The 17574-nt window shown below is 32.6% G+C and overlaps 2 protein-coding genes across 2 annotated transcripts; one reads left to right on the top strand and one right to left on the bottom strand.

Annotated features, from left to right (window-relative positions):
- Window positions 1–133: 133 nt before the first annotated feature.
- On the bottom strand, window positions 134–4418 carry LOC145588178 (nuclear cap-binding protein subunit 2-like). The gene is made up of 9 exons (XM_081644822.1): window positions 4271–4418; window positions 3127–3200; window positions 2531–2754; window positions 1827–1965; window positions 1670–1703; window positions 1100–1213; window positions 794–847; window positions 583–686; window positions 134–427 (listed from the first exon to the last, which is right to left on the bottom strand). Exons 2-9 carry the CDS (start codon window positions 3142–3144, stop codon window positions 353–355), a joined length of 762 nt encoding a protein of 253 aa, XP_081500948.1. The 5' UTR covers window positions 3145–3200; window positions 4271–4418; the 3' UTR covers window positions 134–352.
- A 1109-nt stretch (window positions 4419–5527) lies between these two features.
- On the top strand, window positions 5528–10615 carry LOC145588177 (protein FMP32, mitochondrial-like). The gene is made up of 7 exons (XM_081644821.1): window positions 5528–5925; window positions 6270–6401; window positions 6523–6582; window positions 9530–9606; window positions 9699–9755; window positions 9869–9935; window positions 10167–10615. Exons 1-7 carry the CDS (start codon window positions 5743–5745, stop codon window positions 10284–10286), a joined length of 696 nt encoding a protein of 231 aa, XP_081500947.1. The 5' UTR covers window positions 5528–5742; the 3' UTR covers window positions 10287–10615.
- The last annotated feature ends 6959 nt before the right edge of the window (window positions 10616–17574 follow it).

The raw sequence follows: 17574 nt of genomic DNA, 5'->3' as shown, positions 1-17574 counted from the left end.
AATCCGTTTCTGGACACTCAGTAGAGATATCCAAGGATATTACTAATTCCTTCGTCCAGATAGCAACTTCGTAACAAACTTTCTTCTTAGTCCATAACATAAATAAATTCAATGACAGCTTTGAGACATAAGATTTCGCAATGAAAAAATTCACATGCTCATATCAAGAGTGTTGCAACTTTCAACACTCAGAGGCTGAATGAACAGATTTTTGGGATCTTCAAACCTAAACCGATGTACAACATTTAAAAGATAAACTATCAAAATAACAGAAGTTACAGTTAAATTGCAATCTAAACACTCTTGAGCTTGAATCGTCGTCAACAATGCTTTCAGCTATTACCTAGTTTGCCTAAGTACGACGCTTCCGGTCTTCATCTTCATCGTCATCTGAGTCCCCACTTTCACGGAAACGTGGATTTTTCTCCTGCATAATTTGCAAATAAATTAGCGGCAGCCCTCCTCAAAAATGCCAAAACATAGCTGGTGGTTCACACCTGCCAGGCTTCTACCTCTAAGAGGTAAAGCCATTGACGGAACAACTGAATAACAACCAAGGTTTAAAAGAGACATAAAACCCACCGGTCTAGATTCATGGTCAACGTTCCTACGTGGTTCATGCTCACTTCTCTTTGGCACGTCAACAGGATGACGATCATCCTCACGGTGTCGCTTCCGCTGGAAATCTTTTAGTCCAAAAAACAAATCATTTTAGATTTAAGAGAAAGCAAAAGTTGACTCACTAACCAATAGGACGCAGTGAAAGAAAAATATGAAGTCACGTAGGACTTACCTCTGCTGTGCCGGTAGGAGCCTCCATGACCATGACTTCTTTCATTTCTACCATCTGCATTAATATTTGTCATCATTTTCAATGTAAACAATCTGAAGTAATTAGTTGAAAAGATAACTACTGTAAAAAGTAAGTCAACTATACACTGTTTCAATTTATACTTGCCAAGCAGTAAGTATTAGTGAGTTTTAACAAACACGAATTTGAAATACTAATTAACTATTAGTGCTATTTATGGCCTACATTTGAGTTCTTTCGTTTGCCATGATGCGCCAAAAATTAACAAGATATAATATAAGAACTTACAGTTGTTAGATGGCATAACAGGCTGAAAAGCTCCCAGAGCTCCAGCACCATAATCCACAAGTGTCCTCTGCACCTCAAGCTCTCTCTGGACCAATTTTCCATAACCACCCCTACGTACGATGAGTTAAGGTAACTGATTGAATGATGAGCAATTACAAGAATGGTACATCAGTTAGCAAGGTTAGTAAAACATATAAATTAACCAGCACTTAAACCCTCAGTCCCAAGAATCCCAACAGTAATGGCAGACGAGAAAAAGGCAATGGGTTTGGTATGATGTTGTGATGTATAAGCACTGTACAAGCTGATCTTCCTCTGGTTAAAAACCATATCTAAGGGCATGAAAGCAATAAAAAATGAACAAAAAGTGAGCATATAATCAAGAGGCCTGACTCCGGTCCTGCTAAGATACAGCAGAACCCTAAATCCTATTGAAGTAAAGCGTATATGAGATAAGACATGACAGCACACTATCAAAGGAATAACATAAACCAAACGACCTTCAGATAGGACAATAATCACGCACCGAGAATATTAACTGAGATTTTGACTTAAATAGAAAAAGGATATCAGGATCATAGTCAGTGCGATATTCATCCCGCACCTGGAAAAATGGGCAGTGAAAGAATAAGCAGAAAGGTAAGAGCTAAACAAGGAGATATCTAACCTCAAAAAAAAAACTAACAAAAAAAAAGAGAGAAAATGAGACACAGCATCACAAACAGACCTGACCACCACTTCGACCACGTCCCCATTGCCTGCCCTCTTGAAAACCCCAGTCAAAGTCCACACGGATAGGGCGATCGTCAAGAATTGTACCACTTATATACTTCACAGCATCTTCAGTATCTTCTCGGGAGTAATATCTGTCAAATATAATTTGATGTTTTAATAAGATGTACAGAAAATTTAATCACATATTTTGCCACAAGTCAAAACAATTGTCAAGTTCGTTGATGCGTACTTATCAAATAACCAAAAGAGAGTTTTTATACAAAAAAAAAAAAAAAAAAAAAAAAAAAAAAAAAAAAAATTATTGTACACCATAAGTTCGTTTTTGTTGAGTACAATCTGGAAAAAAGAGGGTGAAATTTTGAAACTATAAAAGCTAGGGTGGAACAAAATAATAATAATTATAAAAATATATTCTTTGTTCATAATGTAAGATGAGCTTTAAACTGGAATGAAAAAGTAGCTTGAGAAGAAAATACCAATCATATAAGGTATAGCCAAATCATGTATCATAAAATCATTTATCAATTTTTAGAAATACACATCAAGTTGTTAAAGTATGCCATGGAAACAGTTGATCAAATAAAGAAGGACTTCCACATTTAGCATAGCATACTTAAAAAAATAATGTACTCTGTATAATTAACTGCAAATTCCCTACACCTCAGACTAGTATATATGAAGAGAAGTGGTCCTTACAATACAAAACAAAAACCACAAGGGGTTTTCGAATTCTTATCCAAACCCATAATCATCTTTTTAATCTCTCCAACCCGAGAAAATAGCTCATAAACTTGCTCTTCTGTTGTATAGAAAGACATGTTTCCAATATAGACAGTCGTTGAGTTCTTGAGTGCTTCCTCAAATTCTTCTTGGGATCCAGGAAATCTTCTATCTCGGTACGCTGAGAGCTTATTTAAATCCTAATTACAATACAGTAATGAAGATATGTCAAGGAAACATTACACACTAACCAATACATGTACTACTCTGGCAGGAGTACAGGACGTTCATTATGGGAATCTAGAACAACAAAAGTGGGCAGCATTTCAATTAGACAATTAGAGCTGAGGGATGCCTCAATCATCTAATAGAACTGAGCTTTGACCCGTGATAACAGGATCAAGTCAAAATTTTGGGTTTCACAAAGAATACCAATTCTTTCAATTACAAGCTAACGATCAAAAGCTCAATATTACATGAATGCCTAAGATTTTACAATAAGCTTAAGATATCTACATGTGATAGGCAGCTACAACAAACAGTACAATAAAAGGGGTATGAGGGGGTCTTACCTTGAATAAAGAAGCCATTTATACTCCAAAAAAGGGGGAGAATTTTAAAGAGTCCACTCTCAATAATTGGTGTCCTGCAAAGATAGGACAAGTATTAACTTTCCATCAAAAAATAGAAGGATTCTGTCATTTTGATGATTAATTGACTATTAATTCGACCCATTTATTCCTTCATATTTCCCCTTCATTATCATGGTGACCTTAAACATTCAGCTGAAAAGCCCTTGGTTCGCAATATATACCAGTAATATACTAATAATTTTTTTTTAAAAAAAAAAAAAGAAAAGAAAGAAAAATACTATTAATGTTAGTAGCATGAAACTGATAGCGCTGCCCAAGTATTTTGACACTAAAATAATCACTTAACATATCTCCCTCAGTCCCCCATGCCAAAAAAGTTAGTGGAAAAAAGTATAAAAATTCATTTATCCCAGTGTTTCCCCGAAACAAATAGGCCTTCACATATATGATTCCGGCATAAGCAAAACTATTCAGAAAACTCACTATGTTTTACAATGAGCCAACAATTGATTTTGCCCCATTTCGGTAATTTTATCCTTTGTTTGAACAGAACGCGTAGCTTAGATCAACAAGTACTACCATCATAGTAAAGTGATTACGTTTCAAGAAAGAAGGAATATTTGGGACAGCTTAACCATGTTCCGAGTTTGAGCCTGGCACGTATACGGATTAGCCGAAACCTATAAGCAGGCCCAACACTAAGAGGTTTCCATTATAGTTGCTAAACCTTCAAGCCGAACCTGATTGGGGGTAGGCTCGACTTGGCTTTAGACATGCTCGGCTAGAGATCGAAGCTCGACGAGCCTCAAAAACCAAGCTAGGCTGATTAGGTTTGAATAATGCAACACATTAAAAACCAAATTTGACTCAATTATCAAATTAGTCTCGAAAAATCACATAAAACTTTCCTGGCTTAAGCATATCAACGTAAATTGCACGTAAAAATATAAGCATTCATAGCTTCAGTAATTGCAATCAAAAATTCAGTGATTGAAGAAAGAACACACGTTAGAGGAACCCTAAATCAACAATACTAACAATTAGATTAACGATAATGCGAAATTAAACCCTAGAATTTGAAATTGATAAGATGATTAAAAAAAGAAAGTTGAAAACACCTTACCTCAGAAACTGCTTCAATGGAGGAAAGAAAGCTGAGAAGCCGCTTCAATGAAGAACTCAGAGTGCGCTTCAATGGAGGAGAGAGAAAGAGGGGGTGCAGCGTATAAGTGAGAAGCTCCGAAGGGGAAAAAAAAAGAAAAGGAAGATTAATGAAATAAGTAATATGAACCGTCAGATCAAAATAATATCAACGATCAGAATTTTTTTTTTTTATTTTTTTCTTACACCTAGTCTGGATTTTTTTTTTTTTTTTTTTTTTTCAACCAAGTATTTAAGGGTAATAGTTTTAACTTTTACATTATTTATTTATACTCGTATCATTTTGATCGAATCTGATGTTGTGGAATATTGTGTACATAAGGTTGAATATTATTTACGAGATCATTGTTCAAATTTCAATTTGAATTCATACTATGTACCATGTAAAACTAACAAGTGTTGTAATAAAAACCTTTTTCGTTAATGTTGTTTATAAGTAATTATGTATGATACTAATCACATGAGATTAGCTAAACCACTGATCCGATTATTCTTAGGAGTTAGAACTATTCTTGTAAATAGTTGTAGGCTTGTAGCCATATTGGAGCAGCGTTTAATTAATATCATTATATCAAATTAAATGAGTGAATCATGGTTTTAAAAAGATCAAATGAAAACTAAAGAGTGAAATTCACAAATTTAGTAACCAAACATATACGATTTGCATATGTGCCCACCAATGTTAGGGTTCTTTGTGTTCATCCAATTGTTCCTTCAGTTCAACTACTTTATCTTCTTCTCATGGTTAGCGTTCTTCATGTTCGTCCAATTTTGATTTTTTTTTTCAAGTTGGGACTTTAATTTCTCTCTCCAACTTACTTTACTTTTTACTTTCTCTCTCCTAATAACAAACCCAGGGTTAAGTCCTAATTACCCAACAATAACATCCACAAACATTCGTCAGAATTAATTTTGACTTAGTGGATATTACATAAACATCCATACTCTTTTTTGTGAAAAATGACGAAAATATGGCTGGATAAACTTCTCAAGTTTACGTAGGAGATAAATATGAATTGTACCTTCTTAAAATAGTACTTCGTATTTTCTTACCTAAGTTTAATTAAGCCACGGTGTTGTGAGAAGACGTAATTACATGAGTACAACTAATGAAATGGGTGTCGTTTTACAGTTTGACTACATGAACACGGAAGCATAGCATCCCGGGTTCGGAAGTACTATACACGCCAATATTACGACTCGCTGAATATCTTCCCTGAAAAACTTCCCATTTTATAGGCCGCCCCTTTTCCTCCTCCGTTTCTTTCTCTCTCCTCTTTTTTTTCTCCCTTCATCTCCCGCCACCTTCTTCTTCATTTTTCCGATTCAATTTTCCAGAAAAATGGTGCAATTCCTCGCTTAAAATTCCTGCAATTTCTGCTTTTTAAATTCTTCGAAATTCATAAATTTTACCAAAATTCATCTGATTCTTCAATGGCAGCTGCTAAGCGCGCGATTCAATTCGGTGTAAATTCGACTAGGTTTTTGTCTAATTCGAGAGGTTTTGCTGCTGTCGATCCGCAATTTAGCCGATTCAATCATAATTTTCGGCAATTCTCTCAGCTTCAAGCTCCTAATAATAATCGGCGTGGATTACTTGTTGATACTTTAGCTCTGGTACTTATTTCTCTCAACATTTCATCCGATTTCGTGCATATTTTCTATGTGTTCACTTGTTAATCAATATTAAATATTCGCATTGAAATTATTGTGTTATACTCATACTTTTGTTTCATTTTGTACTTTTAGATTCAAATATATATGTAGAATTGAAGTTCTTTTTATGGCTGATTTTGTTTGATTTTGTAGTAAAATTAAGTACATTGCAATATTATGCTGTTTTTGCCTGTTTGCGATTTAACTGCTAAAACATGTACTGTTAATTTGGCTGATTTGCGGAACATTACAAATCTATCGAGATTTTAGGTTTGAATATGCAAATTTATTGTTGATGAATACAGGTGAGGAATTTGGAGGCACAAGGTGTTCCGCAGAAGCAGGCTGAGGCAATAACAAATGCAATTATTCAGGTTGTGGGTGACAGCATGGAAAATATGTCACAATCCTTTGTTTCTAAGTCGGAAATGGAAAAGGTATAATGATTGTTTGTTTTTACATATCTTCGGGCTTTGTTATATACGAGTAGTCGGGTATTATTAAAATTTCCGTATGCTTCCTATCGAACTGATCTTTTGTTGTTCGAATGTGGTGTAGACGGAAATGCTTCAGGATTCAAACATTTCCAGATTCAAAGGTGAAGTAAAAACCTCTCAGGTATAGAAACAAGCTATGTACTCTATAGTCTATACTTGTTTGCCTTGCAAAATCTATTGAAGATTAAGCACGAAATGTTATATAAAGTGATACTTTACTATGTAAATAAGAAGCTCAATGTTCATTTACCATTTATGTGAAGTGCTTTGTAATGGAGGAATTCCATGATATTTACTGCATGAATGTGGATTGATTTCTATCTTGTTGGATGACTTGATTCAGTTGAATATGTGTCAAATTGATCCAAATATATGTTAGTGTAGCAATTCCAGAACTACAGTCTGAAAGATTCTCATGTTTGAGCAATTGAATGTACTCTCCTGGAGAGCAATTTGTTTTTGTTAACATTATACTCCGTAGCCCGTAGGTGTGTCTTGTTCCCCCTGAATTGTTCTATCTGAAGTCTTTTTATCAACTAGTCATTGCCTTTTTTTCCTCTGTCTCCTTTGGCACTTTTTTTTTTTTTAAAAAAAACTTTTTTCTGTGAGATCATCAATTAGGGTAGGATTTTTTAATTTTATTTGTTCAAGGAGACAATTCACTTAGTGTACAAAGGGCCTTTTGAATATGGACTTTTAGCTGTTCTACAAGTTTTTTTGACTTGGAATATGGAGAATATACTCCGTAGTTTTTAGATATAGTGCAACAAACTTTGCAATGCCATATAATGAAAGGATGGACATTTGCACTTGCTTCTTCGGATTCATCACTTATATTGGGTGTTACCTCACCGTTGGTGAGAACTCACAGATGAATTTACCTCACCATTGGTGTTACATCACTTTCTGTCTGAAAAGTTGGGATGCCTGGATAAGGCTTATACTTTCACATAATAGGAACTACAAGCCTTATTATTTATTTTTTTCATTCCAACTCCTCTATTGTCATTCTTCTTTATGCTATCCAGCTAAACCTCACCTCCTCATAATTCTACTTCTCAATAACTTGAATAAAGCATATGGACCAGACTACAATATGACTCTCACCCTATATAGTACCTGGAGCTTTTCATGGTTATTTTAAAAAGCAAAATAAAACTGGTAGAGATCTTCATAAAGAGCGACAGTCACTTGTCTTACACCGTTTTACGTCTTTGAATACTCTGTATGTAACTGAGGAAAAGTAAATTATTCTATTGACAAGAAAGCTAAGCTGACTCATTAAAATAGTGTCATGTGAGCTAGAAAAAGGAAGAGTGCAGGGAAAAGATGTTCCTCGCATGGAGATTGTGGACCTTCTCATGGCAGATGATACTTGTGCTGTATCGATGTGTTCATTAGAAATATCCCTTAACCACGGTTGTTTAAAATTCTAGATTAGAAGTAGTTTGTTATTCTTATTCATTGTAAAGATCATATTGTTGCCTTTCAGAGAACATTTTCTTTGTTGTCTATTGTCAATAGGATTTTTGCACTTTTAACACCCCTTTCTGCCTAAGAATCCCCTTTACATATAGTTATCAAGGTTGATATTGATATAATTTTGGAAAATATGGGAGTGTAAGGCAAGATGGTGAATTTGAGCTGAATTATTAACTAGCAGTCACCATCAGGTTGAAACTTTAACTTATTTTTTGTTTGATTTTAGTTATCTCAAGGCTTATAGAGTAATAAGTGAGACTATCAATTTAGTACAAAGTTTGTATTATTTGTCACACCCTCGAGCTTATATCATTCATCCCAACTTCCAAACAGTGCCAGTTGAAAACTCTCCTCCTTACATCTCAGTTTTATTGCACTTCTTTGCCTACTTAGCTGGGTGAAGCTGTTTCTTCGTTGCACTATGTTTCTGATAAGGTGAGTAGTGTGGCATCATTGAAGGGTCATTGATCTTGGAGTGTAAATATTGAAGATATAAATGCCATCTTTTCTGCATAGAGAGTGACAAGTCTGATAACATATATGATTAATTATACTGCAAGAGCTTTTAATATGAGATTTAAAGCCTCTCTATTAGTTATCAGAGAGATGTTGCCAAAGTACATGATAAATGTTGATTACATTAATTGTATCTGTTTGAGAGCAAAAAGACTCTTATGCGTTTTGATTGATGAGATGAACGGATCATTGTTATCAACTCCCTCCTGTACATTTTTTTTTTTGTTTTGGGATGTTTAATGAATATTTCTAATTAGTTAATGACTGTGTATGTATATAACTAATTGTCTCTATTGGTGAGTTGTGAAAAGTCAACACCGAAAACACAATGGACTGGAGAGTAATTTTTTTTATTTTTTTATTAAAAAAAAAAAAAAAAAAAAAAACTTATGTGTTGTACACTTTATATATGTGAATTGTTTTTTGTTTTTTTTTTGAAGAGTTTTTCACTACTTGATATAGTTTGTTACCCAAACAACTTTAGTTCTTAAGCTAGGTATATATTCAGCTGCATACACTTTGTCATAGGCTAGTATAATTGTATGCAGCTGAATAAACGGCAACAACTATCCTGTATGCCTTAGACAAAATATTGGTGGGCTTGTGGCTTTCAGATGGATGTAAGTGACTGATTTATAACTTATAGTATTACTATTTTTCCAAATATTACTTCAGATTTACTTGTGACTTTGATGGGTGAAATTTACTAAATTTGACCATGAACTTGTCCAACATTGTATAGAGTTTGTCTAATAGCATAGATAGATTTATGTTTGTCAAAATTATTGAAATTAGCTATCAAAATTTTGTCCAACATTTGGCCATAAAATTTAACTGTGGCTTTGTACGATTGAGAAATGAAGGGCATATACTTTTGAAACATAATTGACTAAGGCACTGCATGGGGGTGTAGATAAAATTCTAAGTACATATCTTCATAACATCTACATAAGGCACTTGTCTCCTATTAACAACTGTGGTTCGATTATTAGCAGGGACATTATTTTCCTTGTTTAGAGAGACCAAAAATGCAATACTCCTTACTTTAAACTACTTTTTATCATTTGCAGGACCATCATTTTTCCTTGTTACAAAGAGAGAATGAAAAACTTCAGAATGATATTGAAAAGCTGCGTAGTGAGCTGAGGTGAGTTCTATCACTCTGTATATTTCTTGTTTACTTAAACTGGATATCTGGATTTAGTCCTTGGCCTAGAACTTAATTGATATTTGGATTAGGTATGAAGTTGACAAGGTAACAGCTGGACAGCGTTTGGATTTAAATCTTGAAAAAGGGTGAGCACTGAAAACACTTTATTTACTTGAACTAGCAGTTTTTCTGGTGATATTTTGTCTCGTGAACCTTCCTTGATTTACTCTGCCTGAGCTAATAGTTAATATGCATTCAGGCGCATACGTGATGAACTTGCTAATCAGAAGGCAGAAAACAACAACCTTACCAATAAACTCGATCGAGTGAGTAATTATGCCCTCATTAATTTTAGAGCTTCAGTTGAAGTTTTGCATTTTGTATTTTGCAAGGCTGATTGCATATTGGCATTTCAATTCAATAATTGCTTGACAAGAGAATTAATTGGTGTAAAGTTACCTTGTATCTTGAGTTGAGTTGTGGCTTTAATTTTGAGGCAAAAGTACTTTGAGGTTAACTTTGGATTAAATGATTGATTCATAAACCCTGGCCTCCAGGAAATTAATGCGCTGAAAGCTCAACTGGAAGCTGGAAAGGTAGAGTTGATCAGATTCTGCATCGGTACCCTTGCCTCCACTGTTGCTGTTGGTCTTGCTTTCTTTCGAGTGTTCAAGTAGGTGCACTTTGGTAATAATGGAATGGCTACAAGCATACATGATTCTTTTCAAGACCACTAGGAGCCTATGACCATAGTCGTACGTAAAAGGTTCAAATTCATTCTTATCTGGCAGTATTTTTTTCTAAGCCGGAATTTAGTATTTTTTTTTTCCTAAGCCGAAATTTGATAACATCCTAGCTATCATATTCATTTGTTAACACTAATTTCTTGGTGCAAGAGTGGTTATCTGTGTACAGAATTTGTAGTCTTAAATCCGTGTAGTCTTTTTTGTATGAAAAAATCTGTATTTGAAAGGAAATTTGAAACAGGGAAGAATTAAAAGTAAAAGCCACCTATTGCTTATTTTAATCTTGGGACGTCATATTAGATTATTAGTGAATGGAATCATCTTTATAGCGCTTGACTACCAATGTAACTAGAATTCAAAAATAGCCACATAAGTGAACCAAATTCTTTCTCCAGACTTTATAAACTTGTTTGTGGGACTGGTATGGTTCCAAATCAAATTAATGACTTTAGGGCCTAAGGGCCACATGAGACTCCTTTCAATTTTTTTTTATTTATTTATTTATTTTTTTGAAATTTGTCGTAAAGTGTGGGTTATAGCCTTTACTTTTAGACTGAAGGTCGGGGCATTTTGCCGTTTTCTATGGACCCCATGAAACCTCGAGAGGCCGCTTGGACAATAGGAATCATTTATTTTTCGTCTAAAATATCTTTAAATTGTTGATTTAACTGCTAATATACACACCACCCTTCATTAAGGGCCTGTTCATATTTACTGAACTGAACTGAACTGAACTGATTGGAGCTGAACTGAACTGAACTGAACTGATTGGAACTGAACTGAACTGAACTGATTGGAACTGAATTAAGCTGAAATGAATATTTTATGTGAGAGGGAAATTAAGAGCTGAACTGAACTGAACTGAACTGATTGGAACTGAACTGATTGGAGCTGAACTGAACTGAACTGAAATTAAGTAAATATGAACAGGCCCTAATTCAAAATCACCACATGCCTTTATTTAATTAACTAATGATTTATATGATTTCAAACGACATTATATTACCCCTAATTACCTCCTTTACCATCAGTCCATCACTTCAGTTTTTGACCCCTAATACTGAAACCTCCCCCTAAAATAAATAAATAAATAAATAAAAGAGCTAACTTTATGCTTGTGGAACGTCTTTGGGCCCGATAAGGTTTTGTCTCAAAGTGCTTGTCGAGATTCCCAAAGAGCCACAAGGGGCCTGCTTGGTATGCTCATTCATGCCTTGACCCACCCATCATTTTTCATATTTTAAAATGTCTTGTTTTCACAAGTGTTGGTTAAATAACTTATGTCCATCCTAGTGCACTTACCGCGGTTATATGTCCCTGTCATCTCACTCCGATTTGAACTCAACCCATTCATTGACCGTGATGTGAACAAGGGAAGAGAAGAACGCCAAAGTTGGTAACCTTGGACATCTCACCAAGGACAGATATTGTAGGCGGAGACTGGAGCCTCAGCGTTCCCATTAGCAATGATATGCTGAGACTGTGCATTTGGTACCATGTTAGCCTATTGGAAAGGCCCATTACGACTTCCGGCCTTTTGGGCCTATCAAAGCTCTAATGGGCTGAACAGTTCTTCCATTGCCTTAATTGCTGATCCAAATGTCTCATTGTTGTTTCATTTAACATGACATTCTAGGGTCAAATTCACAATTTCCCACCAAAAAAAAACACACACACACACATTAAATTTGTGTAAATTTAACTCACTGAGAACCTTAAAATCTTTACTTTTATTGTTTGTCAATAAGTGAGTAAACCTATATAAATTTGTCAATTTTCAAACAACAGAATGACTACCAGCAATTGTGTGATTAGCATGTCACCTTCATTGAATATTTTTTTATGCCTTACTACTACCATGATGAACAGTTGAACCTTCTACAATGACTGTGTTTTTGAAAATTCGTAATAAGATGTCATGTTTACCACGACTTTGAAATGGTAAAATCTTCTCATATATATACTTTCGCGATATAAGATGCTCATGAGTGAGTTGAACGATACAAAAAGTACGTAATTTGTCGAATAATTAATATTAAAAAGTCTATTAGTTAATAATGGCTTATCGTTAATTATGGGGGTGAGGCAAGTCACTAGCATGTAGGTAGTAGCTCGTTCATGGCTTAGTTGATTACCATGTTGTCAACATGTATATGGCGTTTTCTCTCTCCTGTTCATGGTGGCCTCAGTACCTTCAATAATCCTCTCCACGTCTTAATTATATATTTGACATTCTAACTAGATTAATATTTGACATGCCAACTGTATTATGTACTGTAACATTTAAGTAAATTATTACTAGGCAATATGTACAACCTTGAGTCTTTGACTTTTATTTACCTTAGCTTCTACTCTGTTATTTAGAACAGTCAAATTCATAACCTATGACTTTTACTTATGATTATGAATACAACTTTAAGATCGGTTCAATTATACAGCATAGAATAACCTTTTTTATTTTTATTTTGTAAAAAGAGTTGTGATGAATAAATAATGTAGACGGGGTTTAAATACATATTCTAAATATCATTTTAATACAATACTCTATAATTCGTAATTGATAATAAGACAGTAATAAACATGATTCTGTCTCATAACTTCTTAAATATAATCGATTTTAATATAAAACTACATAAATAATATACAGTAAATCAGTAACCATGATTCAGTCTCTTAAATTAAATATAATCGAATTAAGATTCAATACTTTAACAAAATAATACAGTTCACATAATATATTTGTATATTATTATTATATAAAAGTATAAATTATCCTTAAATTATGTCACACGTAAATAGCATACCGATACCAGTTGTATAATACGCGGGTTTGAATAATATAATTGCTTAAAAATTAAGGTATAAACTTCCAAAAGATGAAGCCGGCTGTTAAGATTTTCATAGAATAAAATTAAATTGATATACGTAAATCTTGTCACATGCAGCACCGACAAACGGAGATTCTACACCTTGTGTATGTGGAGAAAAGGCAAATAAAGTTTTAATTTATTAAATTAATGAAAATATTGTCTGCTTTATTATATGAGAATGTTGTTATAAAATACAAGATGTTAAGTTGCAGAATCTATCTCAGTATGCTTGTATAGTTGTATTAGGGCCGCCAATTTGGTTCCTTTTATGTTGATATTCAATCATGTTTTACACCGAAGCTAACTGAGTTATATAAATTGGAGCTGTATATTATCTCGATTTTTCTCGTTTTTTTTTTTTTTTTTTAACTCGCTTATTATTCATTGGGTTAAACTATAAATTTATACTTTGACGATCCATGTGTTTTTATTAATGTGTAAATCTATAATTTATTACTTGTAATCTTATTAGAATTGTTTCAATGTATATTTTTCAAGTACTCCATACTAAATTTTCATAATTTATTTTAGTACTCCGTATACAATTAAAGTTATAGTTGGTCAAACATGCACCTTGAAAAATGCACAAAATATAAGTGAGTAGAACAAATTAGGAAGACTTTTCAATGGCTATAATTTTGTAGCCATTGTATTAGCTTTAATCTTGACCCTTTATTTTTATGGATCAATCTTGTCCATCAATCCAATTAAAAAAATAAAAAATAAATAAAAAGCTGTTTTCTACTTATAGATCACAAAACGGTTTTCTATTTTTTCCTGTTGATTTTTATAAAAATAAGGATGTTACCCGCAATTCCTAAGATTCCTAAGATCAATTGGTAAAAATACGAAATGTTCATCAGACCATCACAATTGTGTTTGTATATGATATTTAATGTCTGACACTTTATTTTTGTGGGATTAGAGTGGAGTATATAAGTATATTAGATCATCCTGGCAAATAAAATCAAAACCAAAACCAGAGAACTGAATGGAAGATATTGAAAGCAGTGCGCGAAAGATTTTTTTCTATTTTTTTTTTTTTTTTTTTTTTTTTGAATTAAGCAACCATCTTAAGATAAATAAATTAAAAAAACATCAAATATAGATGAGCTAATTCATAAAAAAAAATCGGCAAAACTCCTTCTTAAACAGATTTTTCCAAATTAGAGTGGAGAAATTAGTGATTTTATATGGGTTTTTTTTTTCCATATCTTTAAAGTCAACTAAATGAATGGATATGATGGGTCTTGTTAATTGAAGGGTTGAGATTCACTCAATTATAATGGCCACAATTTTATTGTAACTATTGCAAAACTGTCCCAATTAAAACGTAGAGAGTCTTTTGTATTTTTTTTTTCTTTTTTTTTTTTTTGGACAAGGAGTCTTTTGAATAAGTTTGACTTTAATTTACTTCTATTCATTCTCTTTTTTTTTTTTTCTTTTTTTTTCTTTTTTTTTTTTGGTATGTGTGTCTCTTGCAAAATAATTATAAATGATTTTTTTTTTTTTAAATGGAAGGAATTTAAAGATATTGAAATGAGGATAGGATATTCCTATTTTGTACAACTTGCTACTTTAAAAAGAAAATGTAATGGAATATCTTCAATAAAGACATTAGCTATTCCTATGAAATAAGTCAATGAGAATCAAATGATTGTTTCAAATTTTGAGTTTAAAACGTAATGTGATTTGCTTGACAATCTATTTGAATATTAGGATTTAAAGTGAAAATAGGGGGAGGAAAAGTGACTTGTTTATTCTCCTTAATTTAGAAGTTAATTTGAGTAGGAGAAGACTAGGAAAATGGACGTATATCCCTTTTTTTTTAATAAACAAAATTTTTCTGAAACGGAAAGGGTTTGGATGAAAACACAATTTCACGTCTCTATACTTTTTCCTTCGGCTATGTCCTCTTCACATCCTTTTTTTCCACTTATTTTAGAAAAATTAAAGTCCAAAAGTTTACTGTACGTCAACAAAGACCATCCAGTTTCATTTCGTCAATTTCAATAAAGACTGTTGGTCGCACCCTTTCTCTCCACGAGACCACATTGCTATTATATTCCAACTTCTTATAATTGCTTATGTTTTTTAAACCAATTAAAGTAATTAAATATCCCAAAGCCCAAATATTTGGTCATATCAAGTGTATGGAACTCTACATTATAGGAAGGTTCCAAGTTTCACAACTACACTATCCATCAATCTATGCAATCTATCCATACATAATGAGTATGTGTATGAGTAGTGAGTACGTATTATCTTGACTATATAATGTATTTGTATGTAATCTTCATTTACTCTATCTATCTACCAGGGGGCCCTCTGTTGCCACTACCACTGTTTTTGTGTTCCTCCCAACACTCCTTATATCCTTTCCATCACACTTCCCCAAACACAGTTATAATTCCATCACTGCCCATGCATGGTACGGAGTAGTAAAACATTATTCATGCATGCTATTCTAGCTACTACTACGGGGTATGTATTCATTGATTGGATGCTACATCCTCGTTTCTCATTGTTTATCTCATAGCCATATTTTAATTTTATGAAAAGTTTCGGTTAAATGAAATTGATAGGAGAAAAATATAGTGCTACGTAAGAGTTAAAATAATTTTTATTATGACAGTAAAATTGTGATCTATCTCTGTGCATAATTATATGGAACAATTGTTTAAAAATAACTTAAAGAAAATAGAGTGAATTTTAAGGGGCATAGAGAGAGTATGGTGTATGTATTTGCATTAGAAAGGCACAATGAGGACTTTATTTTTATATATTTTTTTTGAATTCCTTTTTTCTTTGGCATTATTATATACTTCGTAGCTACATATATTGATTTTTATACTAGTTGTATTACTCACAAAGTCACACCTGTCCTATACAATTATATTATTTGGACTTATTGATTGATTAATTCATAAACAGTAATAAAGCTAATCAGATTTTATTTATTAAGTGGCACTTTATAGAGTTTAAGAGCTTTAAATTATATAGGCCGGTTAAAATAATACTTCGAATATAAATCCAACACGTCTGTTGGAGAATTATATATTGTAAGAAAATAATAATGAGTCAATAATTTACTTACACTATTTCTAATTCGAAGACCAAGCTTTAAATCATTTGTGAATTTGTACAATGTGTTATAAATTTTTTACAATTTTTGTTGATAGGTAATTAAACATATTTTTATTAAGTAAAAGTTTACTCCATATGACCATATGTGACGAAGGGAGTGCGCTTATGAATTTGAAATGCGAGGCAATGCAAATTTGAAACTCATCTCCCTTCCAATTTGAATGGGTAGTTGTCACTATCACCTAAGAAATAAGGGTAGAATAATAAAAAATAAAAAAAAAATATTTATTTTGAAAAAAAAAAAAAAAATTCCCATAATCATGGTGCATTTGTTCTTTTGAATCTAGGTAACATGGTTGAAGGTGGAAATGTCTCACTTGTTAAGTGTTAAGTACATTTATAGCATGATTGACGCTAACGACTACAGATAAGACACCAGTGGGCCATAGCACACTAACTTGCCTATGCCCCAATATTGAAATGATAAACAAAATAATGGGACTTGAATATATTAAAAAAAAAAAAAAAAAAAAGGAATAGATACTTTTGCTACAAAAAAATAAATAAATGTATTTGTATCATTGTATATTTGTATGATAAGAGTAAGAAAATATTGGTTTTTTTCTTAAAAAGAAAATTCAGTAAGAAAATATTAAATACTACAATTAGTGAATTAATATTAGTATATATGTTTTTAAAAAAAATTAATATTTAATAAAATTAAGTAATTTACTATTAGTGAATTAATAATTGTGAAATATGGAGATTGGATAATGCATAGCTATACTATGTATGCTTACCTTTTTTTTTTTTTTTTTTTTTTTGAAAAATACTATATATGCTTACTTATTTTAAGTGTTCATCAATCCTAGTTATCCATGTTAATGTAGTTAGGAAATAATGATGTGACAAGCTGCTACAAGAAATGTGTCTTTTTACCTAATTACTATTTTATTTATTTTTTTGACAGATAATTACTGTGTCTTTGAAGGCTTGAATGACAGTGTGGAATGAAAGACTTTTGATCACTACAGTTTATAGTTAGAGTACACTAATTTTCTTTAAAGAATGAATTCAATTTTTGAATAATGGTGTTTGTAATTTTAAGCGGGATTCGATGAGAGACAAGCATTGAGATTTTGGAAGAATGTGAAAAAGTACATGCTTTTAAAAGATATTAGAACTAATTAAGGGTCTATTCACTTCACCTTAATTTCAGTTTAGTTCAGCTCCTAATTTCCTTCTCTTATATAATATTCAGT

This window comes from Chenopodium album, chromosome 17 (genome assembly GCF_948465745.1).
Source record: "Chenopodium album chromosome 17, dcCheAlbu1.1, whole genome shotgun sequence".
Lineage (NCBI taxonomy): Eukaryota > Viridiplantae > Streptophyta > Magnoliopsida > Caryophyllales > Amaranthaceae > Chenopodium > Chenopodium album.
Note: the sequence above shows the minus strand (reverse complement) of the source record. Positions and strands in the feature narration are given on the sequence as shown.